Source organism: Leptopilina heterotoma, unplaced genomic scaffold, assembly GCF_015476425.1.
Source record: "Leptopilina heterotoma isolate Lh14 unplaced genomic scaffold, ASM1547642v1 Lhet_352, whole genome shotgun sequence".
Classification (NCBI taxonomy): domain Eukaryota; kingdom Metazoa; phylum Arthropoda; class Insecta; order Hymenoptera; family Figitidae; genus Leptopilina; species Leptopilina heterotoma.
The window spans coordinates 533,343-559,438 of record NW_025111034.1 but is presented as its reverse complement, the minus strand read 5'-3'; the positions used below and the strand labels follow the sequence as shown (position 1 = coordinate 559,438).

Genomic DNA, 26,096 nt, shown 5'->3' with positions numbered 1-26,096 from the left:
TAAACGCAAGAATATATGCATTTTAAGCATTAAGTATCTCTATGGAAAATACGTATGATGAACTTACTTTCATACTAAGAACTTAATAGTCTAATCGCAAAGACGTTATGCGCCCGGAGTAAGAGACATCGTTTTGCTATTATTGCAAAAAGTTTCACCGCTTTCGGCGGTGATTCAGCTGCAACAAGCGATTTGGCTCCTCCTACTTGCCCTCTCCAACCGTCTGACGTCGCATGTGTAAAAAAAGCCGGCGTTGTTTTGATGTTAGTTCGATCTAGTGTACATCGTTTTTATATTTATCTTTCTCGTTTGATCGATTTTCTTTGGTAAGTATGTCAAAAATACATTTGTACATTGTTTTAAATGAATTATTAAACAGTATTCGTGGTAATAATGCACAATTAATGTAATGGAAATAAATGATATCCGAGAATTTAACAGCTGATGCAGACATAACCTTATTAACATTCCAATTTTTAAATTCTAAACTTTATTCAAGTTTAATTTGAAATGTTTTTACAATTTTTACTTTCGTTTTTGATTAAGAAAATGGTTTTTCTAACATTCGTAAATTTAAAAAACTTTTTAACTACTTAAAAGAAGTATTTCGGAGTAACTATTTCGCCCGTTAGCAGGCTAAATACTTTAATTCGCCCGTTAGAGAAAATACGTGCTTATTTTATTTATAATGTTTTTCCAATAGAAAAATATTATAAATAAAAGATGTAGATTATTTTGACATTTAAAAGAATAATACTTAGTTTAAAAAAATACAGGTTAATTAAAATAACTACATTTTTTGTTTTTCAAACGGTAATTTAATTTTATTTACTTCCAGCAGTGCAAATACCTAATAACATAACCTCAATCTTGTGAAAATATTATAAAATATTTTTTTGAAACTTTTATATATACTATACTTACCCAGTAAAAAAAATTCGATACACGGACCGCGGAGTTCGTATACGAGCTCGGTAGCTCGTATGAGAAATATGAGAAATCTCTCATACGAGCCTTTTCCGTAATGAGAAGTGTATAGATGCTTGTATACGAGGTGACTTTTAAAGCATTTTTCTTAATATAACACTATTTTAAAGTAAATGTAGATAATAGAAATGAATTTTCAAAGTTAATCAAAGATAAATTTATAAGGTAAATGAAGTTTTAAGAAAAAAAGGATAATTTTATTCAAAGAATTTATTCACACTGAAAAAAGGTTAGAATTTGATAATTCCTTGTTACTCTAACTTACCGACATTAGATATTTCTCGGATGCGGTAAGCACGATTTTGTATTGGCGGTAGAATAAATAAGTTTTTCTTCATTGCTAATTAATAATATATTATTTATTTATTATATAAATGTTCTTATATAAAATAATTAAATTTAATACAATATCTGCTTACCGTATACGAGAAATATCTAATGTCGGTTAGTTAGAGTAACAAGGAATTATCAAATTCTAACCTTTTTTCAGTGTGAATAAATTTTTTAAATAAAATTATCCTTTATTTCTTAAAACTTCATTTCCCTTATAAATTTATCTTTGTTTTACTTTGAAAATTCATTTCTATTATCTACATTTACTTTAAAATAGTGTTATATTAAGAAAAATGCTTTAAAAGTCACCTCGTATACAAGCATCTATACACTTCTCATTACGGAAAAGGCTCGTATGAGAGATTTCTCATATTTCTCATACGAGCTACCGAGCTCGTATACGAACTCCGCGGTCCGTGTATCGAATTTTTTTTACTAGGTATACTTTTATATAATTACATTTCCTTTTTAAGATTTATAATTGTGTTTCAGATAAGATATATTTTTTTTAATCCAGATTTTAAATATTTGCTTTCTAAATTATTTAAAAATGAATTCTGCAGATGAAACTGTCATGGGCAGTAAAGAAAATCAAACGATAAAGTTTAGAATTTAAAAATTGGAATGTTAATAAGGTTATATCTGCATCAGCTGTTAAATTCTCGGATATCATTTATTTCCATTACATTAATTGTGCATTATTACAACGAATACTGTTTAAACAATTCATTTAAAACAATGTACAAATGTATTTTTGACATACTTACCACAGAAAATCGATCAAACGAGAAAGATAAATATAAAAACGATGTACACTAGATCGAACTAACACCAAAACAACGCCGGCTTTTCTTACACATGCGACGTCAGACGGTTGGAGAGGGCAAGTAGGAGGAGCCAAATCGCTTGTTGCAGCTGAATCACCGCCGAAAGCGGTGAAACTTTTTGCAATAATAGCCCGGGCGCATAACGTCTTTGCGATTAGACTATTAAGTTCTTAGTATGAAAGTAAGTTCATCATACGTATTTTCCATAGAGATACTTAATGCTTAAAATGCATATATTCTTGCGTTTATAGGTAAGCAAACGCAACTGCCAAAAGAGTATAAAGTAATCTCATGCTTTAAAAGCTAGATTTTTCTTTCCGTGTAGAATTGTTTCAATTAAATTCCCAGGCGGAAATTTCCCACTGGCAGGGTACCGCGCCTGTACAGACGTCGGTAAGACTGTACTGGCATGGGTCCGCCTGACGACCGGAGCGGTGCAGACATTGTACTGGAACCTGACAATGTGTTGTAGTGGCTGCGCGCCTGGCTCGGTACAGATTTGATGCCGCCGAACAACCGGCGTTGTACCGGCATTCGTCCGTCTGGCAACCAGGACGGGCCAAATTTTGTTCCGAAAGATGACTTGGTCCAGCGGGACCGGCGTTCTACTGGCATTCGTCCGCCTAGCAAGCGACGCGTGCTAAATTATATTCTCTATTGAAAAATAAAATAAAAAAAAATATTTAATTAACTATGCATGGTGCATGTTAATTAACATTTATTTATAGATCATTTGAAACATTCTTTACACATTTAACATTTTTTTACACATTAAAATTCTAAACGCTCGCAGTGGGATACGAAGCCCAAGCCTATCCTAATCTACGCACCAAAGTCTAATACGCTAACCACTACGCTATTCGCGCGCTTGCGGATGTGAGCATAACAACGCCAATATACAATACCGCTAAACAAAAACTTATATATAAAGTGAATAATAATTTTTACTCAAATATTTTTCAATATTTTAGCATTTTATTTATATTATGCAAATAAATTTAAAGTTTTATTATATTATATTTTTATTTAATCTTCAATGGTTTTAATATTTATCTTTATTTTATTATTTAGGAATAATTAGTTGAACAATTCACTTTATAACTATTCGAAATCAATACAAAATTAACTAAAATAAACATTTGTAACTTACTGCGTTTCATTTATACTTTATAAATGTTTTTAAAAAAGAGAAAAAGATGAATGTAATTAATCTGAAAGAAATATTAAATATTAATTAACACTCACCTTGCATACTTAATTAAACATTTCTTTTATTTTAATTTTTAATAAAGAATATAATTTGGCCCGCGCTGGTTGCTAGACGGACGAATGCCAGTACAACGCCGGGTGCTTGGCGGGCTGAAACCTGCACCGAGCCGGACGCATTTTGCAATAGAATCACAGTGCGAATGTACTTTCGGCTCTTAAAAATTAATAATACAAAAAATGTTTAAAGCATGATGGATTAAATTTATTATTATTATTAATTTTTTAATATCAAGATGTTCAATGTTTTTTTTTTTTTTTTTTATAAGTAATCCATATATTTATTTAAGCGCGAAGCTTTTCGTCCATACACGATGGACCTCATCAGGCGTTTCAGTCACTGCAAATTATATCATTGTCAATATTCAGAAAATACATAAAAACCCTCATAAAATACATAAAAGACAAAAATGAAAAATTTTTAAAATATTTAAACATATACAACATTAAAACAAAAAAACTTCCCATTCATTTCTCCATTACATAACCTCAAACTTACATTTGTGGATTACTTCCTTCACACAATTATTTTACATATCACAAAGAACAAAAAATTATTGTAATATTTTGTTTAGAGATGAGCGTTTAAATTTTCAAACTTAGGGCCATGGCCGTACGTTGTAAAAAGCAAACATAAGTATACACCATGTGCCCTTTATGATAAATGAACATTGATAGAAAAAGGAAATGCTTCAAAATATAAACGGAATCTAAGTTATCTACATGAATCAGAAAGATGGAAATCTACCTTATCATACATAGTGTGAGTATGCAAAAAGCGCGCAATTTTTTTAAAAATTCCAAAACACTATGTGTTCATGATCAGAGAGTGATAGATCTTGTTAAGCGATGTTAAATCACTCTTTTTATTAACCGAGTCGTTTTTAAGGATGTGAAACATCTCCCTAAACTTTCTCCTGTTGTTATTAGGTTCGTTACATATAATTCTAGCATTTTTGAAAAGAAATTGATGATCGTATTCATGCGAATGTTCAACCAGAGCCGTACTTCTCTTATCAAATTTACAATCTCTCTTGTGTTCATAAAGTCTGTCCTTGATATACCTGCTGGTCTCGCCAATATAACATGCCCCACACTGACATGGAATACTATAAACTACGTGATTTCTATGCTCAAAATCGGTAACATCTTTGTTTTTTTAAAACACACCAAACGGATCTTTCTCATATGATAAAACCAACCGGATATTATATTCTTTAAATAAGTTTATATAAAAAGATTTTAATTCGTTTACAAAAGGTAAAGCAATTACATTATTATTGTTAAAGGATTCTTTTGATGTATTATTATGACTCGAAATATGAAAAAATCTTAAATTTATATATTTAGATAAAAAAGAAGGCGGATAATCATTTTCAATAAGAGTATCAAAAATAAATTTTAAATTATTATCATAAAACATCACATCAGATAATTTAATAGCCCTGTCAACCAGGCCGTATACGATGGATATTTTATCCTTATCGGATACATTAGAGTTAAAATTAACAAATCTGCCCGAGAAAGTATCTTTATGATACCAATTAGTGATAATACGGTTGTTTTCCCTTATGATGGTGGTATCGAGGAAGTTAATACGGTTATTTTGTTCAACTTCAATAGTGAACTGTATATGTTTGTTATAATTATTAAAAGCATTTAAAAGGTTATCGATGTTATCATCCTCAATCATGACGAAAATATCATCTACATAACGACGATAAAAAAGGTATGGAAACTGAAACTTCCTTAACACCTCCGTTTCGAGCTTTTCCATCACCAGGTCCGCGATCACACCAGACAGTGGAGAGCCCATAGGCGTACCAAAAACCTGTTTATAGAACTTTCCATCAAATGTACAATATGCACTATCAATACAGAATTCTAAGATTTCAAGGAAATCATTATCCGGTAGTTTAGTATGTTCACGAATTTCGTGCCATTTTAGTTTTATACACTTAAGAACAAGAGATTTTGGAATATTGGTAAAAAGAGACTTTGCATCCAAAGATATCAATCTAAATTTTGAAGGAATATTTAGACCTGTAATTTGTTTAATAAATTCAAAACTATTTACTACATGTGCATCTGTTTTACGAATGACTTTTTTAATAGGTATACTAATAAATTTGGAAAGATTATACATGGGTGAACCACAAAAAGAAGTAACAGGTCTCATTGGACATCCGCTTTTGTGTATCTTAGGGAGACCATAAAATTAGATTGAGAAACCGAAACCGTTTTTTACTTCGTTGTAGATCAGGTGGGTTCCTTCCTTCGCATTTGATTAATGTTAACAAATTTATAAAATTTCAAAATTTTGATATTATAAGAAAATTTAAAAAGATTGATTTGGAGTATAAGATTAGCGCTTTGAATTTTGAAATAACTGATATAAATAAAACGATAGTCTGGTTGAAGTCATGCTTGACAAAGTCAATGGGTTCGATACGTAACGTTATTTCTGACGATGATATTTGTAAAGGTTTTTTTAATTCACAAAAAGATATTTTCGATAGATACGAAAAAGAAATTATTAATAAGTCTATTTTAAAGTTTAATTGGTTGGTTGAAAAATACTATAATATTAAATTTGATAAGGTGGTTAATTTAAATTGGATAAAAAATCTGTCTAGAAAAACTATACCACAAGATGTTTTGTATTTTTTAAGTTTGGGGGATAAGTTTTATATAAATCCCACTAATAAAAGTAAAATCGTTGAAAAAACACTTGCCATAGTAGAGGACAAAATTAACATCATCCCCAATGATAATAAAAATGAGTTCAGAAGTAAATTGTCTAGTGGCCTGCAAAACTACTTGCACACAAATTACAATACTGTGTGTTCTTCCACTGTTGACAAAATTGGTAAAAAAACTCGTGACTTTCTCAAGCGGAACCGTGACATTATTGTATGCAGGGCAGATAAGGGAAATGTTACAGTCATTCTAGACAGGGATGAGTACTTTAAAAAATGTTTGGTTTTACTTGATGATAATAATGTTTATAAGAAACTAAATTCTGACCCCACTCCATCGATACAGAGAGATTTAAATAAAAGAATAACTTCTTTACTTCATAAAAATTTCATAAATTGCCCTACTTCAAAATTCTTACATTCTTATAATTCCGTTGCGCCTAAATTTTATGGTCTCCCTAAGATACACAAAAGCGGATGTCCAATGAGACCTGTTACTTCTTTTTGTGGTTCACCCATGTATAATCTTTCCAAATTTATTAGTATACCTATTAAAAAAGTCATTCGTAAAACAGATGCACATGTAGTAAATAGTTTTGAATTTATTAAACAAATTACAGGTCTAAATATTCCTTCAAAATTTAGATTGATATCTTTGGATGCAAAGTCTCTTTTTACCAATATTCCAAAATCTCTTGTTCTTAAGTGTATAAAACTAAAATGGCACGAAATTCGTGAACATACTAAACTACCGGATAATGATTTCCTTGAAATCTTAGAATTCTGTATTGATAGTGCATATTGTACATTTGATGGAAAGTTCTATAAACAGGTTTTTGGTACGCCTATGGGCTCTCCACTGTCTGGTGTGATCGCGGACCTGGTGATGGAAAAGCTCGAAACGGAGGTGTTAAGGAAGTTTCAGTTTCCATACCTTTTTTATCGTCGTTATGTAGATGATATTTTCGTCATGATTGAGGATGATAACATCGATAACCTTTTAAATGCTTTTAATAATTATAACAAACATATACAGTTCACTATTGAAGTTGAACAAAATAACCGTATTAACTTCCTCGATACCACCATCATAAGGGAAAACAACCGTATTATCACTAATTGGTATCATAAAGATACTTTCTCGGGCAGATTTGTTAATTTTAACTCTAATGTATCCGATAAGGATAAAATATCCATCGTATACGGCCTGGTTGACAGGGCTATTAAATTATCTGATGTGATGTTTTATGATAATAATTTAAAATTTATTTTTGATACTCTTATTGAAAATGATTATCCGCCTTCTTTTTTATCTAAATATATAAATTTAAGATTTTTTCATATTTCGAGTCATAATAATACATCAAAAGAATCCTTTAACAATAATAATGTAATTGCTTTACCTTTTGTAAACGAATTAAAATCTTTTTATATAAACTTATTTAAAGAATATAATATCCGGTTGGTTTTCTCATATGAGAAAGATCCGTTTGGTGTGTTTTTAAAAAACAAAGATGTTACCGATTTTGAGCATAGAAATCACGTAGTTTATAGTATTCCATGTCAGTGTGGGGCATGTTATATTGGCGAGACCAGCAGGTATATCAAGGACAGACTTTATGAACACAAGAGAGATTGTAAATTTGATAAGAGAAGTACGGCTCTGGTTGAACATTCGCATGAATACGATCATCAATTTCTTTTTAAAAATGCTAGAATTATATGTAACGAACCTAATAACAACAGGAGAAAGTTTAGGGAGATGTTTCACATCCTTAAAAACGACTCGGTTAATAAAAAGAGTGATTTAACATCGCTTAACAAGATCTATCACTCTCTGATCATGAACACATAGTGTTTTGGAATTTTTAAAAAAATTGCGCGCTTTTTGCATACTCACACTATGTATGATAAGGTAGATTTCCATCTTTCTGATTCATGTAGATAACTTAGATTCCGTTTATATTTTGAAGCATTTCCTTTTTCTATCAATGTTCATTTATCATAAAGGGCACATGGTGTATACTTATGTTTGCTTTTTACAACGTACGGCCATGGCCCTAAGTTTGAAAATTCAAACGCTCATCTCTAAACAAAATATTACAATAATTTTTTGTTCTTTGTGATATGTAAAATAATTGTGTGAAGGAAGTAATCCACAAATGTAAGTTTGAGGTTATGTAATGGAGAAATGAATGGGAAGTTTTTTTGTTTTAATGTTGTATATGTTTAAATATTTTAAAAATTTTTCATTTTTGTCTTTTATGTATTTTATGAGGGTTTTTATGTATTTTCTGAATATTGACAATGATATAATTTGCAGTGACTGAAACGCCTGATGAGGTCCATCGTGTATGGACGAAAAGCTTCGCGCTTAAATAAATATATGGATTACTTATAAAAAAAAAAAAAAAAAAACATTGAACATCTTGATATTAAATTATTATAATCCAAAAATGACGAACATCACTATATTATTATTAGTTTTTATTATAAAAAATAAAAATAGCAAAACTTGTCAGATTTTAAAAGATATTTGTGGTAAGATTTTTAAAAGCGAATTTATAAAAAAAATTATCCTATATAAAAATAAAACTAATTTGAAAACTAGTAACAATTACTATATTCTCAGCATATTCTTATTAATAAATTAATTAATTAATAATATTTAATTCACTTATTTATTGATTTATTATCAATAAATAAACAAATAAGTAGGGGAGACTGGAGCGAAAAGTTAAATTGTGAAAACAGTTAAAATTCATTATCTTTTGAACGGAAATAGTTAGAGCATTGCAATTTTAATTATAGAAGGGTGTTATCACCCTTAATAAATTTCCGGAGTTATGTGACATTCTGCTAATTTTTGTGGTGTCCATATTTAAATTTTTTTTTCACCCTACTTTTGAAAATTTTTTCGTAAAAGAAAATATCAACTTTTAAGTATATTTTTTGCATTTATTCTCACCGCGAGTTTTTTACTTCATTATTTGGGTCCCCTGAAGAGATACCTAAAGGTATTTGCTAAAATATTTGTCAGATTTTTTATATTTGTTGTTAAAGCCAAAAACGCACCCTGGGGCGAAAAGTTAAATGTATTTTTACATGTTATTAAAAATTTTTTTTTTATTTTTCGTTTTTTTGGGTTCATTTGTTTAAAAATGATTGATTTGACATTAGGCAAGTACTCTATCAAAAAACAAGACCGCTCACGTGAAATAAACAAAAAATTTTTTTTTTTTTTGAAATTTCAATTTATTAACTTTATAACTATTCTAAAGCTTTTGTTAAGTAAACAAAGATCTTTTATTAACTAAATTACTTGTTTACGTATACTTTAACTTATCTACTACTTAACACCTATCAGAAAATAGTTTTAGTAGGCTAAAAATAAAATTTAACTTTTTGACCCAGCCATTTAACTTTTCGCCCCAGCATGGGGCGAAAAGTTAAAAAAACAAAATTTTTAAAAAAGGACAAAACATGTATTGTATGCGAAAATATCAGAAACTTTTTTATTGAAAGTTGTAGGGGACAAGTTGCCCTACAATATTGATGTATAAATATTTGCATCTAAGCGAATTATATTGTCTAAAAAAAATCATTTATGCAAAATATAACTTTTCGCCCCAGTCTCCCCTAATATTAAATAAATCCAATCAAACTTATTTAATATTACTTTTATTTTATTTATAATAAATCAATAAATTAGTAAGTAAATTAAATTAATTAATATATTAATAATAAAATAAATTATATAGTTCTCAGTCGATAGAATGCCTGTACCGCTCGGGTCGTTAGACGGACGATTGCCAGTACAACGCCGGTTGCGAGGTGGTATAAATTTTGATCCGGCAGTCGGATCAAATCTTGTACCGCGCCTGTACTGCCGACAGTAGAAAGACTGTACCGAACGTCGGATCCGACTTTGTACCGCGCCAGCAGACATTCTCGTCCGAATCGGTACAGACTGCCTGCACGATCCATATGTCCGACTTTACAACCGGTTCGGTACCATGCCGGTCGTTAGTGCTGGCACACCTCCAACTTTTCTGCCTGGGTATGCTTCATTTTACAAAAAGCTTTGTATTATTTATTTATATTTTACACAAATTTTTTTTTGAGTCGAAGTAAAAAAAAGAAACAATATATTAAAATTTTGTTTAACTAGGCAATTCTTCAAAATTCTTGTAAAAACTTGAACGCCCAAAATAAATATTATATTGCAATTTTCAGTTGGTTGTTGTTTATGACTTATAGGTAATTGTGAAATACTGTAAAGTCATGAAATGCTAATGAAAAATTTACTTTTGACAAACAGAAGAAAATAAAAAAATTGGATGATCAAAAATTTTTAAAAATTGTTAAATAATGGAGGTGACCCACAATTCCCCAATTTCCTCTATGATTATTCTTAAATAATTCTTTAACTTTTTGAAACATTGTTTTGAGACTGTATTATTGTGCTCACGAGCACAATTCGGGACAAATTTCATTTTTCCAAACTTTTGATTTTTCAAAAAGGTTCAAAAAGTGTGATTTTTTTAAATAATTATTAACTTGTTGTACAATTGTTCTTAGACTTTTTTATTGTGCTCGCTGAGAACAATTCAGCACAAATTTTATTTTTTCAAAATTTTGATTTTTGAAAAATGTCCAAAAAAATTATTGAAGTATAATAAGAAATTTTTTTTTAATTTTTAAAAAATATTTTAATTTTTTTCCAGTACAATATTTGTTATCGTTTTCTAAGTGTTTTCATGCAATTTTCGTTTTTTAGTTTTATCCAAATTTTGTTGAGAAAAAATGAAATGGCGTTGAATCTATGAAAGGTAAAAAAAACATAAATAAAATAAATTTATGTCATATTTTTTGTTTATTTAAAAACAGCAACGTTTCGATGACGTGGGTTTGTTATCCTCTTCAGGCTAATTAAAACAATACACCAATTAAGAAGATAATAAAAAATAAAAGTTAACACACACTATAATTTTTATAAACAATTTTTAAAAATTACCTAGTAAAAAATTAAAATAAGTTAAAAAGTTACATAGTAACTAGTCAGATGGTATAAATATGTACATTTCACGACGAGCAAATTATAAAAACTAAACGAAAATACAAATTAAAATACCTAAGGCATTGCCGTTGAAGTCAATGAACTCAAGTGTAAACAATACAGTGTATATCAAAGCTAGGTCATGATTTCAATTTTCTTATTATAGGAAAATAAGATTTATTTAAATATAAAATGTCATTTTTCTTGTTGATTGTGTGTTTGTTACTTTTTATGTGTAACATTTCTGAAAAACAACGTTTTTTGTAATTATATTCACGGTCAAGAATAATGGTATTGTCCCAATCGAATTCATGACCCGGCCTTCACTGATGTGCACTTACAACGGATGTATTAGAATTATTACTTCTCTTATGTTCGTCAATGCGGGTTTTTAACTTTTATTTGTTATTATCTTTTTAATTGGTGTATTGTTTTAATTAGCCTGAAGAGGATAACAAACCCACGTCATCGAAACGTTGCTGTTTTTAAATAAACAAAAAATATGACATAAATTTATTTTATTTATGTTATTTTTACCATCCATGGATCAAATTCTTGCAATTCATTAAAAACTTTCAAATTTGAATATTTTCAAAATTTTTTCGAAACTTTCAAAATCGTCTTCACTTTATCATATCTTATCCTTATAGCTACAAGGAAAAAAATTTTCAAGAAAATTGCTAACAATGTCCAAAAATCGTCGATCACTTCACATGGAATTGCTCAATAATAATAACAATTTTCGAAAACATTAAAAAGCATAATTTTAAACATTATTTTCTAATTATTGAGCATAAAAGTACCATAATTTGTTGATAACTTGTGGTATACAATTTTGTATTTATATCTTTAAATATTTTATTTTTAAAAAATTGTTAATTCTGTAAGCATTAGCAAAAAAATTAGTTTTACTAAGTACATTTTTGTAAAAGTTTAATGTGTTTTCTAGAATTAGGAATAAGCTCAAAAAAGTTTCTATTTGCAATTAATTTGTAAAATTAAATCCTATGTTTTATAAATATTAAGTGAAAGAATAAATTTCTCAAATGCAAACCATAATAAAAGTATGAAAAAATGTTGAAGATCATAATTTTAGCATAATTGACATTATTCAGGAGCATAATTGAGGCATATAGGGGAGACCGAGGTGAATTGTAACAAAGCCGATTTCTCGAAATCTATGACCTTTTAAAATTTTTGAAAAGCGTGAATTTATTACATTTGTGATTCACTATTTGATGCAAATTTACTTGACCACCTGAGAAAAGTTTATGAGATGTATTTAATATGTGTGCAAAAAAATTGCTAAAAGTCAATTTTTAGCTGAAATTTTGATACTTTATTATTCGACACATATTAGATTTTTGTTATTCTAATATTTACCTTAATAACTGTTGGATATCCTAGTTTCATGAAATGGTTTTGTTTTTTGCGTCAGTCTCAAAATTTAAGATAAAAAATAATACCGCAGTACCGGTAAATTGCCGGATGATAACTTCGGTAGGTATCCGGCAACCGTACCGGGCCGGCACTAATAAATATCTGACGCAGTACCGGGCCGGCACTAAAAAACAACCAGTGTGGTACCGGGCCGGTTAAAAAAATTACATGTCAGTCTGATTAATTGTTTAATTATTATTATTATTATCAATGTTATTATTAATTTTAAATTGGAAACAGTAAATATATTAAATGCTAAAACAGAGAAACATAAACAAGTATAGAAAAATCTGAAGACTCGAGGAAATGAACTCAAGACCCTGAGGCTGCAAAGTCGACACCACATCCGCTAACCTAAACCTGCATATGGAAAGTAAATGCAAAGTGAGCTTATAAAGTCCAACCGACATTCCACCTGGCAGCAGTACCGGGCCGGCACTAATATTCAACCGGTGCGGTATTAATATAATTGCCGGCATAACTAACTAATTAATTTATTATTAATAATTAAATTATTAAATTAATTAATAAATTAATTTTTGAATTTTTTTTCCTCTTCTTTAATTCTTTTTCTGCTAGTTTAACATTAGCAAACAACCGGGACGACACTGGGCCAGTAATAATATTTTTGTCGGCAAAACTTCTGTGCCAGTAGAAAGTATTAAGTAAATTTTTGTGCTGGGCGGGTGCTGGGCCGGCTCAAATATTATCACCGGCAAATCTCCTTCGTTCGTATAAAAACAAAACCAAATGGTGGTACCGGGCCGGTGCTGGGCCTGTACAAATATTATCACCGGCAAATCTCCTTCGTCCGTATAAAAACAAAACCAAATAGTAGTACCGGGCCGGCGCTGGGACGGTAAATATATTATCACCGGCAAATCTCCTTCGGCGGTATAAAACAGAGCGAAATGACAGTACCGGGCCGGTAAATATATTATCATTATTGTGCGGTACACACCATTAGAACTCGACTGTCGATAAACCGGTTGTACTCAGGAGAGGTATTCTACAGTTTCCCTCTCTACTGGCGAGAAAACCCATTAGACGGGTGGTCCAGGCAAATGCGAGTACTCCTAATTTTCAAGTCGCTCTGTAGGCGCAAAATTTAGTAATAAGGAAATGTATATAAGTTTGTAAGAGAAATTTACGAGATGTAAACAAACACTTGTATAGCCAAGATTGTAGGCTTAAGACGAGTGTATAAACAAATAAACAAAATTTTTGGCTGAGTTACGCTGGATAATGTAAAAATCGTTTCAACTCACCTCGGTCTCCCCTATGATAGTATTTTGAAAGCATAAATCGTCTCAATGTGTATTAATCAGAAAAGAATAAAAATATTCTCCATTAAAATTGAATACATTTCTGTTGAGAGTATAAATTAAGAGGTTATTAGAAAAAGGGAATTTTCCTCCTAATACGTGATTACTTTTCTTTCGGTGCAGAAATTCCCTGGAATTTCCAGGGGGTATTTCCACGGATTTTTTTTACTTAGGGTCCTTTATTGAAAATTTATCTCTTTTCTTTAACAAGAATTTATATCCTACACGGAAAGAAATCTGGTAAGATAATATCATTTGAGAAAGTAATAGATTTTTAGGATCAATAGGCGAATAGAATTTAACCATCTAACGCGAGTAATATTAAAATATGAAAACATGAAAATATTTTAAAGGAGCTGCAGATAGAAAGAAAGCAAAAGCCAGCTGTAAAATTTCCATCTATTTGATGTGAAAAATGCTCGTAGGCCTTATTACAGTTTCAGCACAACTCACCTGTTACTATTCCATCGGCCACCACTATTTTTCAGGCCGAGTTTGTACAACACAAACTAACCTTTATATACCTGCATGAACACATACACACAAGCAATACCTCGCCGTCAGCCAATGTATTGTTTGTGTGTATGTGTTCATGCAGGTATATAAAGGTTAGTTTGTGTTGTACAAACTCCGCCTGAAAAATAGTGGTGGCCGATGGAATAGTAACAGGTGACTTGTGCTAAAACTGTAATAAGGCCTACGAGCATTTTTCACATCAAATAGATGGAAATTTTACAACTGGCTCCCAAGTGCGAAATGCCAAGACTGCAAAAACGGCCCATCATTGGTGCAGTAATGTCTGCCGAGAATTGGCAGTAGTTACTGGGCCATTATTGGTGTCCAAAACGTCCCATTACTGGGCCAATGATGGCGCCGATGGTCACAATTTCAAATTTTTTAAGACTGGGCCAGCTCTCGGCCCAATAATGGCACATTCACGGCAAAGTTGATCAATCTTTAATGGCAAAATTCAATTGCCAGTGATGTGACGACGATCGGCCCATTAATGGCTCATTATTGGCACTTTAATGGCAAAAAATTTGTATCGTTCATGGCAAATTATAATTACCAGTATTGGGGAGTAGCTTGGCCCAATAACGGCACATTCACGGCAAAGTTAATCAATCTTTAATGACAAAAGACAATTGACAGTAATGTGACGAAGATCGGTCCATTAATGGCTCATTAGTGGCACTTTAATGGCAAACATTTTGTATCTTTGATGGCAAATTATAATTGCCAGTATTGGGGCGTAGCTTGGCCCAATAACGGCACATTCACGGCAAAGTTGATCAATCTTTAATGGCAAAAGACAATTGACAGTAATGTGACGAAGATCGGCCCATTAAAGGTACATTAATGGCATTTTAATTTGGTAAAATTTTTTATAAAAATTTAATTTTAAGAAACATTCAGTTATTCAATAAATTATTTATTTTGTATTTAAATAATTGAATAAGCTTGAAAAGGATTCAAATTAAAGTATTTGAAACTTTGAATTTTCTATATTTTTAACTGTCAATTTTAAAGAATTAATTTTTTTGAAAAAGTTTAATTAAGTATTAATTTAAAAAAGAATTTATTAATGTTTTCAAATAATTTTACAATTAAAGAAATTCGTGAATAAATGTAACAGAAACCTTTTTTTGAGTAAAATTTTTCCTTTATTATCTAAAAATTAAGAAATTTTCAATTTCACTATTCAATTAATATTTGCAATTGACAAATAGAATTTATAAACATTTTTTTCCTTTATTTTTTTAAAATCTTTGAATTTTTCTTAAAGCAATTGTAATTAAGAAATAGAAATGATGCAAATTATTTGCTTAAGAAAATTTATTGAATAAATGAATGTTTTTTAAAATTTAATTCTCATAATTTAATTTTAAGAAACATTTAGTTATTCAATAAATTATTTATTTTTGCATTTAAATAATTAAATTCTCGTAGAATTTTCTAGTAAAAATTTATTTCAAAATGGATTCTAGTCAAATTTTTAGATAATAATTAAATATTAAAAATATACCATGAATTTTGATATTAAAATTTTATTAAATTCAATTGCCAATGATGTGACGAAGATTGGCCCATTAAAGGCACATTAATGGCACTTTAATGGCACTTTAATGGCAAAAATTTTGTATCTTTGATGGCAAAATATAATTGCCAGAATTGGGGCGTAGCTTGGCCTAATAACGGCACATTCATGGCAAAGTTGATCAATCTTTAATGGAAAAATTCAATTGCCAGTGATGTGACGAAGATCGGTCCATTAATGGCTCATTAGTGGCACTTTAATGGCAAACATTTTGTATCTTTGATGGCAAATTATAATTGCCAGTATTGGGGAGTAGCTTGGCCCAATAACGGCACATTAATGTCTATCATTTTGTATCTATGATGTCAAATTATAATTGCCAATATTGGGACGTAGCTCGGCCCAAGAATGGCACAGTATCGGCCAGTGTAGTGTAGCTTATAAGAACCCTTTTGCTTCCTCGACTTCAAGTCAGAGTAGCAGAGTGGTCAGAGTGTTAGGCTGTGGTGCGTCAGGTTCAGGTATCGATCCCCGCGAGAGGTAAGAATTTTTCAAATATTTGTAAGTTTGCGTTTAATTTAGGGAAATAAGCCGTATAAATGTTATAAATTAATTAGTTAATTGAATAAAAAAAAATTTATTTTTATTTTTTTCTAATTTTGTCAACACTGGGGGAGTAATGGCAGCCAATATTGGGCCATTAATGTCTGCTGAGATCTGGCTGCCAATAATGGGCCACTAATGTCTGCCGAGATCTGGCGGACAATATTGGGCCATTAATGTCTGCCGAGATTTGGCTGCCGACGTCCAACCGCTGTTAACACCACAAGAGTCGGCGCAAAGTCGGGCCAATATTGTCTGCCAAGTCTCGATGCCAGCTTTGCCAATACTGGGCCAGTGTTGGGCCGCGTTGGTTTTCGCACTTGGGCTTTTGCTTTCTTTCTATCTGCAGCTCCTACAAAATATTTTCATGTTTTCATATTAATATTACTCGCGTTAGATGGTTAAATTCTATTCGCCTATTGATCCTAAAAATCCATCACTTTCTCAAATGATATTATCTTACCAGATTTCTTTCCGTGTAGGAAAAAAATTCTTTTTCTGTGAAACATTTTAAGAGTTTGAGATTTTTTAAAAAAATAAATTCTATTTTAAAAGAAAAAACTGTTTCTGTAATGAAAAAATCTACCTTTAAACAAGTTCTCTTCTGTAAAAGCGAATTTATTCATTAAAAGGATGTCATTAATAAGGAATGTCAGTATCAAAGAGAATATGCGTCAACTTACCTTTAACAGTGTGAGAATCTTCTGTGACAAGTCGTAATCAAAATTTTGGTATTTACTGTCAGACATATCGTAAATGAACACTAATCCGTGCCTTTGTGTCTCTGAACTCTCAAGTGCGGCATCAAGTTGATAAACAACACCCTGAAATTTAATATTATTTATATAAAGTATAGAAAATTATGACAATAAGGACTCGATATATATATATATATATATATATATATATGGGCAAATCTCTGAAAACTTTAACATTCGAATTTAAATTTTTTAAAAAAATTTTTTGTGTGCACAATTTTGATATTTTTGGTCTTACATCTTTGACCAAAATAAATTTCATTTTAATTACTGTACAACCATTATTTTGTTGCCTTCTATTTTAAAATATACATTTTTGGAAAGAAAATAATGTTAGGTTATCTAAATCTGTAACAAGATATACATAAACATTTTATCTCCTACACTTAAGTAAGTTATTTCTCAGTATCACAAAAACATAATTAAACATGAAAATAAATATAATAAACGTCTAATACAACTAATAAGGACAAAATCCCAATAAAAAAATTTAATGAAAATTTTTTACGTATAATTATTTGAATTAGTAACATGAAATTTTCTAATTATTTGATTGGCTGAATTGTTTTGAAGAAATATCGAGGATCTTAATATAACCTTGAAAAAACACTAACAGTTTCATGAACGTTTAATAAAAAATAAATAAATATTACTTAAGTCCCTTCCGTTGATAAATTTTTCATTCCGCGTTTACTTTTTCTCGCTTTTTACTTTCTTTTCTTTGATTTTCTTTCATTTTGTCACTTTTTATTACATTTTTGGTTACTTCGTGATAAATAACACGAAACAAATAAATGCGAATCTTCAAATTGATTGGAAAACTATTGATTTGACCAAGCGACATATTTGACGAGCGACAATTTGAATATCCACGTAAAAAAAAATAATTAAATAAGAATTAGAATAAATAAAAACATATGCACAGTTTTAAATACATCTAAAGCAATATGTGCCCCAATTTTGGAGCAAATTAAATAAGAAACTTTGGAGAAATTAATGATTTGACCAGCGACATATTTTCCGTACTACACCAGTATCACAAGTATCCAACAATTATTTTGCTTAAAATATAGTTCAAAATAAAAATAAAAATCACGCACATAAAATTTGAATTACTATTCAATTGTGCCTCTTATTTCAAATTTTTTCATTTAGTTTTTAAATGTTTATTTTATAAAACCATTTTGATTTGACCAGCGACACAAAAACTGAGGGACACTTTTTAGAAGATTATATCTTTCATAATTTTTACTTTTTATTTTTTTTAAGTTTGTTTATGGAATTCTTAAGATATTTTTAAATAGTTTATAACAGTAAAAAACGTGTTTTCCAAAAAAATCTTATTTAAACAGTTAAAATACTTTTAGAAAAAGTGAAAGTGACATTTGCAAACTCATGGTATTGTGAACTTTAATAAAGAAAAACATAGAAAAAATAAAAAAAATAATGTATATCAATGGTTAAATCTTAATCCTTATTTTCTTTTTAAAAACATGTAAATATTTAAAAATCGTTAGTTTTTATATTTAGGCTGTTTAAATGAAAATAATGTGAGGGACATAAAGGTTAAAAGTTTCAGAGATTCGCCCATATATATATATATATATATATATATATAATCTCAATGAGCGCAACGAAAGAATAATTAACTGAAAAAAATAAAATAGCGAATGCACTAATCTCTAATCTGCGCACCTGTAAGGTAGTCTGATGTGTGGTATTTTGGGGAAGATGTGAATGTGCTGTAAATATAGCTATGGCTGCTCCAGTCGCATCTCTCGAAGGCTAAAGCATACAAGCAAAAATAGTAGTTTTTTCTATTTAATTTTCACAAAAAAATAGCAATTCTTTTTTTCATTTTCTGAGAGAAAGGGGAAGAGACGCATTAATATTACCTTAAATCGAATTAATAAAACTCTCGACAGAATTATTTTTCATCAAAATTTTTTCCAATGCAAAAAATTACTTAAGTAGTTAATTCATTAATTACTACTTTTATAATAAAACCTCAAATTTCTGCTCATTTCTGTATCTTCTATAAATTTTCACTATTTTAGAAGTAAATTTTAGCAAAAATGAGTAATATAATTTTTCTCATTCGTTATTTACATTGAGAATAGAAAAAAGTTGTATAAGAAATATGCAAAAATTGCTGAGAGTTTAGATTTTTCTATGAAAGCGTAGTGAAAGTAACTTTACCTTTTTTTATCCATTTATTCTTGTAAAATTAATACAATTTTTTATTTCTTAGCTTAATTTTTGTATTATTTTTTAACATAATTTTTAATTTTATGTTTTATTGAGTAGATAACCCACGCTTTGGTGGGTAAAACCATGCCTAAAATATCAATGTTGTCCCCTAGTTCTTCGATTTTAATGAAACTTGATAAAATGATAAAGGAATATATGTAAATGAAGTGCCTAGAAGTAATTTTTGAAAATATCAACAATTTTTAGATTTACGGGATTTTCAAAATTTTGAAAAAAAATTTGAAAACGTTATATCGCGCAGACAAGTGAATGGATTTTAATGATTTTTACACACATTACTTATTATATAGAGACATATAAAAAAATTATATAACCAAGAAAAAAAATTGTTTAAACAAAAAAAATTTATTTTTAATTGTTTAAACAAATTTTTTGTTTAAAAGCGTATTTCTTAATTTTTTCTAATGTTGATATTTCGATTCCCCATGATTCCACGATTCTTTCAAGACCTCAAAATCTATGGTATGTCTATAAGTTTCGGAAATATCGAATTTTTTGTCATTGCGTGCAGGAACAAAATGCGAATTTCTGCAATGACATAATATGATGTTTCAAAGTTGCTTGAGACCATAATTCTTAACCGATTTTTGATTTTTTTTGCAGAATACTTGTGATATCATATAAATGATTTTGGAGTTTTATGTTTATTAAACTTTAAAAACAATCGTAACTGTTTAAACAATTACATCTTTTGAAAAGTTTAATTATATCTTTTCGCAGAATCACATTTCTGATAAAACTTTAATCAACTTTTCATTTGATAAAGAACGAAACGTAAAATTAATTCTAATTGTTTAAAAAATATTGTTATAAAAACTATTGTAGTTATATTATTAGTAAAATTTCATTTTTTTATTATGAATTTTAAAATCATTAGCGCCTCGTCGACCACTTTGCGGTCGACTTTTTTGCTCCACTGTTTTTCAATTCTATTTTATTTTGAAATTAAAACATTTTTTAATTAATTATTAGGGAAGAGTATTGTTAGAGTTGGACAGGATTTATGCCCGGATCCACCAACCTCGATTAAGACATTAACGGACCGTCAAATTTCAACTTGCGTTTCACCAACTTTTAACGGAACGTTATCTCGATTTAACCGATGTTAACTCTAACCGGCCACAAGAGGTCGGTTAACGTACCCTAACCTAAAAAGTGTTTTGAAAAGTGACAGATAGTGTAATTCTTGTTGCCAGAGAAATTTAGGGAAAAGTCAAATACGAGTTGGTGAAACCGGGCATTAGGGTTGGGCCACCTTTTTTATTTCATTTTATCACACTAGCGCCATCTATCTTTGTACGTAAATTCTTGCTACTAAGTGTCAGCCATCTTTTCATATAAGTCGCAGTTAAGTATACTTGACTATCGTACCAATTTGTGATATAGGCTCAGCAGAAACTTTTTTGTGGTGTCAAAAAAAGAGAACTAAATGTAGAAGAAATGTGCCAAAGACAAAATAAGTTTACAGAAATTGTTCATTAAGATGATATGTGAAAATGTGTTAAGTAAAGTAAGTAAAGTAGTAATTTGGGAAATCTTGCAATTACAAAGCGTACTTGCAACAGAAATTCATTTTTTACTTAAAGAGGTGTTAAAAACTTCATTTCTATTGGAAAGAGAGAAAAAAATTTTTTTTGATAACCTTTTTACATTTTTTCAATTTTTCAATTTTGGATTTCGTTCATGAGGAATAAATTATTCTAAAGATATATGAAAATGCATAATATGGGATTTTATTTTAATTTCATGGTTCCTTTCCTCATTCCCAAGTGTTAGTCTATCATTTGAAGGTCATTTTTAATCATTTACCTAAATATTTCATTGATTTTCTACAGTGTTTAAGGGGATGTCAAAGTCGATGCGATTTTCCCATTGAAGCTCAATGCAAAAATCCAATCGACTTTGACATCCCCTTAAGTAATAAATATAGGTATTTTGTTGTTGTACAGTTTCACTAAACGTAATGGTTTTTAAGTACTGTTGTAATCCTCTGGAAAAGAAGAATCATTCTTCAAAGAGGATTGATGAAGGGAATCTTCGACTTGTTAATGTTTCTTTGCAAACAAAATTTAAGCTTGCAAAAGGGAGTTATATATATGTACCAGTTGCAGGGTACAACTCGATGCACAAGCTAAACTTCAAGTTAATGATTTTCCTATAACTTCAAATGCACAGCCTATTGTCGTTCCGAATGATGCAGAAGTTATATTTCAGGAAAATGAAATTGCCGACATAGAAATGGATGAAGAAGAAATTGAAGGTGTCAGTAAAAATGTTGAAGAGGACAATAATATTGAAAATATGAATCAAATTCTATTCCTCTTAGATTTTTCTCCTATTTAAAAAAAGAGATTTTCGTTCCAATTTATCGCGTAATAGGTAAGAGATAATTTTGGTGCTCATTTTACGAACACTTTGCTTCCTCATATAGATAAAAATAATAGAAATATATGAATAACTTCTTATAAATATGGTAAAAGTGATTGAATTTTGGATCAATCAATCTATTTTTAAATACCCTACAAGATAGTTATAATAATTTAATTGTTATACAAAAAATTTCAAACAAAAAAGTTGAGAAAATGTCATTTTCCACAATTTTTGGTTTTTAAAATACCAATAATTTCGAAATTTATTATCAAATTAGGTTCAAAATTAGGTCAATCGAAGCGTTTTTTAATGCTCTACAAGTTGGTAACGATAATTTTAAAGTTACTTCAATATTTTTCAACCAAATTTTTAAAAAAGTCTTATTTTACAAAATTTTTGATTTTTAAAAGTTTAATATCTCCGGTTAATATAGACAAAAAATGTTTAATTAGGGCTCAAAAGATGCGTCTAAAAAACTCTACAAAATTATGGAAAAACATTTATAGGTGTCCTAACATTTTTTTAAAGTTATGGACAAAAAACGTTTTTTTGCAAAATTAAAAATCCAAAAAAAATTTAGTTAAACTTTATTAATCTATCACAAAGTACTCTCACTTTATGTCCGCAGGTGAGATCTACAATTTGAAAAAAAACCTTCCAAAAGCTCTTCATGATTTCGAGATATTTATGAAAATGTGATGTTTACACACATACACACACACATACGGAATGACATTCTTTAAAAATGTCATTTTTGAACTCCTCAGGTAAAATAACTTAAAGATATATCAAAAAATCGAACTTAAAAAATTTTGGTATTACAATACTTCCTCTATGAGGAAGTAATATTTGAATTGAAAGAAGAATCAAGTGAAATGGTTTCTGAAATTCAAGAAATGTTAAAGAAAGCTCAAAGTTAAACTGAAATTGAGGCTCCCAATTCAAGAACAGGTCAGACGCTTGGACGACACGCGCAACTGCCAGTCAGTGAGCAGTGAGCGCCTCTGGGCCACTCACTGCTACCCGACTGGTACTATCGCGTGTCGTCCGAGCGTCCGACCGGTTCTTGAATTGGGAGCCTCAATTGTTAAACTATTAACAATGGCACCGAAAGGTTGGGGCCCTCGTAAATTATCAAAATATTTCGAGGTTTCTTATAGCTTAGCTCGCAAAGCCTTCGAACTTAACAAAACAAAAGGTCCTGGTTCTTCTCCGAATCCACGTAAAAGTACAACGACACTTCCTCTGAAAACAGTAAATTTAGTAAATGATTTTTATCACGCGGATGATATAAGCAGAGTCCTACCTGGTAAAAAAGATTTTATTTCCTACGTGAAGGATGGAAATCGTATTCATGTCAAAAAACGTTTATTGCTGGGAAATATAAAAGAATTATATGCTCTTTTTCAGAAGGATTATCCAGATTCTCAAATAAGTTTATCAAAATTTACTGAACTTCGACCTAAAGAATGTATGTTAGCTGGCAGCAATGGAACACACTCCGTTTGCGTTTGCAAGATTCACCAAAATGTTAAGCTCATGATAGAGGATTCAACTTTGGGTGAATTAACTAAAATTGACACTGAAACATCTTTTCTAAGTTCTTATAAAACTATTTTTAAAAAAATGATTTACGATTCACCTTCATCTTCATGTTTTCTACTTCAATGTGAAGATTGTAATGGAATACAAAATTTAATTGATATTTTGATAAATGTATTTGATAATCATTACATAGATACAGTGACATATAGAAGCTGGGTTTCAACTGACAGAACTGATTTAGGGTCAAATTTTCTCAAAAAAATCAAAGTTGGTCATGGGTCTTTCAATTTTTGTGAAACTTGGTATGAAGGTAGTGTTTTATGACAAAAGATTTTAGGAAAAAAAGATTTTTCAAAATTTTCAAAATTGTGTATTTTACCGGGCATTAAACATTAAAGCACATTTTTTTTTTAAAACGAATAACTTTTATCCATTTAGTTAGATTTTGTTTATATTTTAGGTGATAATAGTTGATTATCTAACAATTTAAAGTGCAATATTAAAGAAAAAAAATCCAAAATATGCCCGGAAAAAGTTTTAAAAAATTTTGATTTCATTTTTTCGGGCATAAGCACCCCTTTAATTTTTTTGTAACTATAATATTTGGATTCGTTATCTTCTCCAGAATTTTTTGACAAAAAAAATCCCTGGAGACTTTAAAACTAACAGAAATATCTAATTTTTTGTCTCGAGGTGCACAGATATCGATCTCGCGCAAACACGCCTGAGATGTGCACCAAACGTTCTTAAGCGTGAATTTTCGCATTCTAATATTTTTTTGTTAATTTTTAGTAAAAGTCAAGTTTTGCAATTATAAATTTGTTTTTAAACAATTTTGAATCTGAAAATGTGTATGTAATATATAAGGGGCAAATTTTCTCAAGTGCACCAATGTCAAAATTGCAAGTTGTTAGATAGGGCTAATATTTTCACAGTAATTAGAACTATGAATAAGTACTTAAAACCACCAGTTTATTATGAAATTTTATAATAAATTGTAGGGGGGATGGGGTTGAAGATTTTGGATAAGTATAAACAGTGAGTTTTATAAAAAATCGTAGCTTTTATATAATAATAAGAAAAAATTGTGACCTATATGTTTTTAGTAGGTTTTTTCTGCTCTTTCAAATGGTGAGAATTTTTTTCAAAAAATTCAAAATTTAACCCTTTTTTTAAAATTAAAAATTTTTTTGAAAAAAGTTTTTTTTTTACTAAACTTTTCGGCTTTATATTTTTTAACATTTTCTAAAGTATATTTTTTTAATTTTTACATTTTTGATGTAAAAAGAGATGATTTTTTTTATCTGAATAATTTTTTATTATTTTAATATGAATATCAAGCGTGATATACGCATAAGGTGTTGAATAATTTATTTAAACAATTGTTGCACTTCTTTAGGTACAAGAAAAAAAGGGGGCTTTTTTTGAAAAAAAATTTTAATTTTCAAAAAAGGGTTAAATTTTAAATTTAAAAAAAAAATTCTCTCTTTTTAAGAGAGCAGAAAAAAACCTACCACAAACATAAAGGTCACCATTTTTTTTCTTTATTATATAAAAGCTACGATTTTTTATAAAACTCACTGTTTATACTTATCCAAAATCTTCAACCCCCTCCCCCCTACAATTTTCTATAAAATTCGGTGATAATGTGGTTGACAAACTCACGACCATTGTCAGATTGTAAAATTACTGGAGCACCAAATGTCAGGAAAATGTCCAACAGTTGATAAGCAATCTGTAAAATGAAAAAAAGTTATTAAAAATAATAATTGAAAATCATTATTAATTGTTAATAAATATTAATAATTATTAATTGTTACTAATGATTAATTATTAATAATACCAATAAAAATAATATATATTTTCATTAACTTTAATTTTTAAATAATATTTAATATATTTTCTTTCCTTTAAAATTGAATTTAAAAATAAAATTAAAATATGTAATTTAAATTGAAGATATCATTTATCAGTTATTATTAATTCGAAATCAAACTTTGCTTCTGTCAATAACAATAAGAGACTAATTACCTAAACATAAATATTGTCATTGATTATATTGTTTTAAAATTCAACGACATTTTTTCCTATTTAAACTATATTTTATTCTAATAAAAAAACTTACCTCTTCTGCACGTTTCGATGTCAAGGGTCGAAGAATCACGAATTTAGTTAGATGGTCTTGATAGACCTTAATAAATTTAAACTGTTTATCTGCCTGCGATTGTAGATCTATTAAATCTACTTGGCAACGACTGTTCATTTCATTATGTAAAATCGGTTTAGATACTAAACCTCGTTTTCTTTTGACTTTTTTTAAATGGCATATTTCGCACATTGATAAAAAATGGTGATAATCTCCCGTGTTATATTAGCGTACTTTTTACCTACTTCACTAAGCATTCGGTCACGACCACCATGGCCAGTAGAAATGTGGGCAGCTTCCAGAATTTCAAATACTTTTTCCAAAGGGACAAAGTATTTTATTTCATCATTATTGCATTTCGCTATTAACTTCGAAATACCTGCCACTTCCAAAATGTCATATCTCTTTACTCTTTTGTACTGACGACTG

The 26,096-nt window shown here is 29.5% G+C and overlaps 1 protein-coding gene across 3 annotated transcripts in view; it reads right to left on the bottom strand.

The window, feature by feature from the left end:
* Positions 1–26,096, bottom strand: part of LOC122505304 (tyrosine-protein phosphatase non-receptor type 9) — a 514,941-nt gene that overhangs the window by 326,387 nt on the left and 162,458 nt on the right. For 2 of the 3 annotated variants that reach the window (XM_043616814.1, XM_043616816.1), the window contains exons 3-4: positions 19,031–19,120; positions 17,261–17,401 (exon numbers count right to left, since the gene is read on the bottom strand). In XM_043616814.1, coding sequence (XP_043472749.1) covers positions 17,261–17,401; positions 19,031–19,120 — 231 coding nt within the window. The remainder of the gene's footprint in view (positions 1–17,260; positions 17,402–19,030; positions 19,121–26,096) is intronic. The other variant, XM_043616815.1, reaches the window with a different exon arrangement.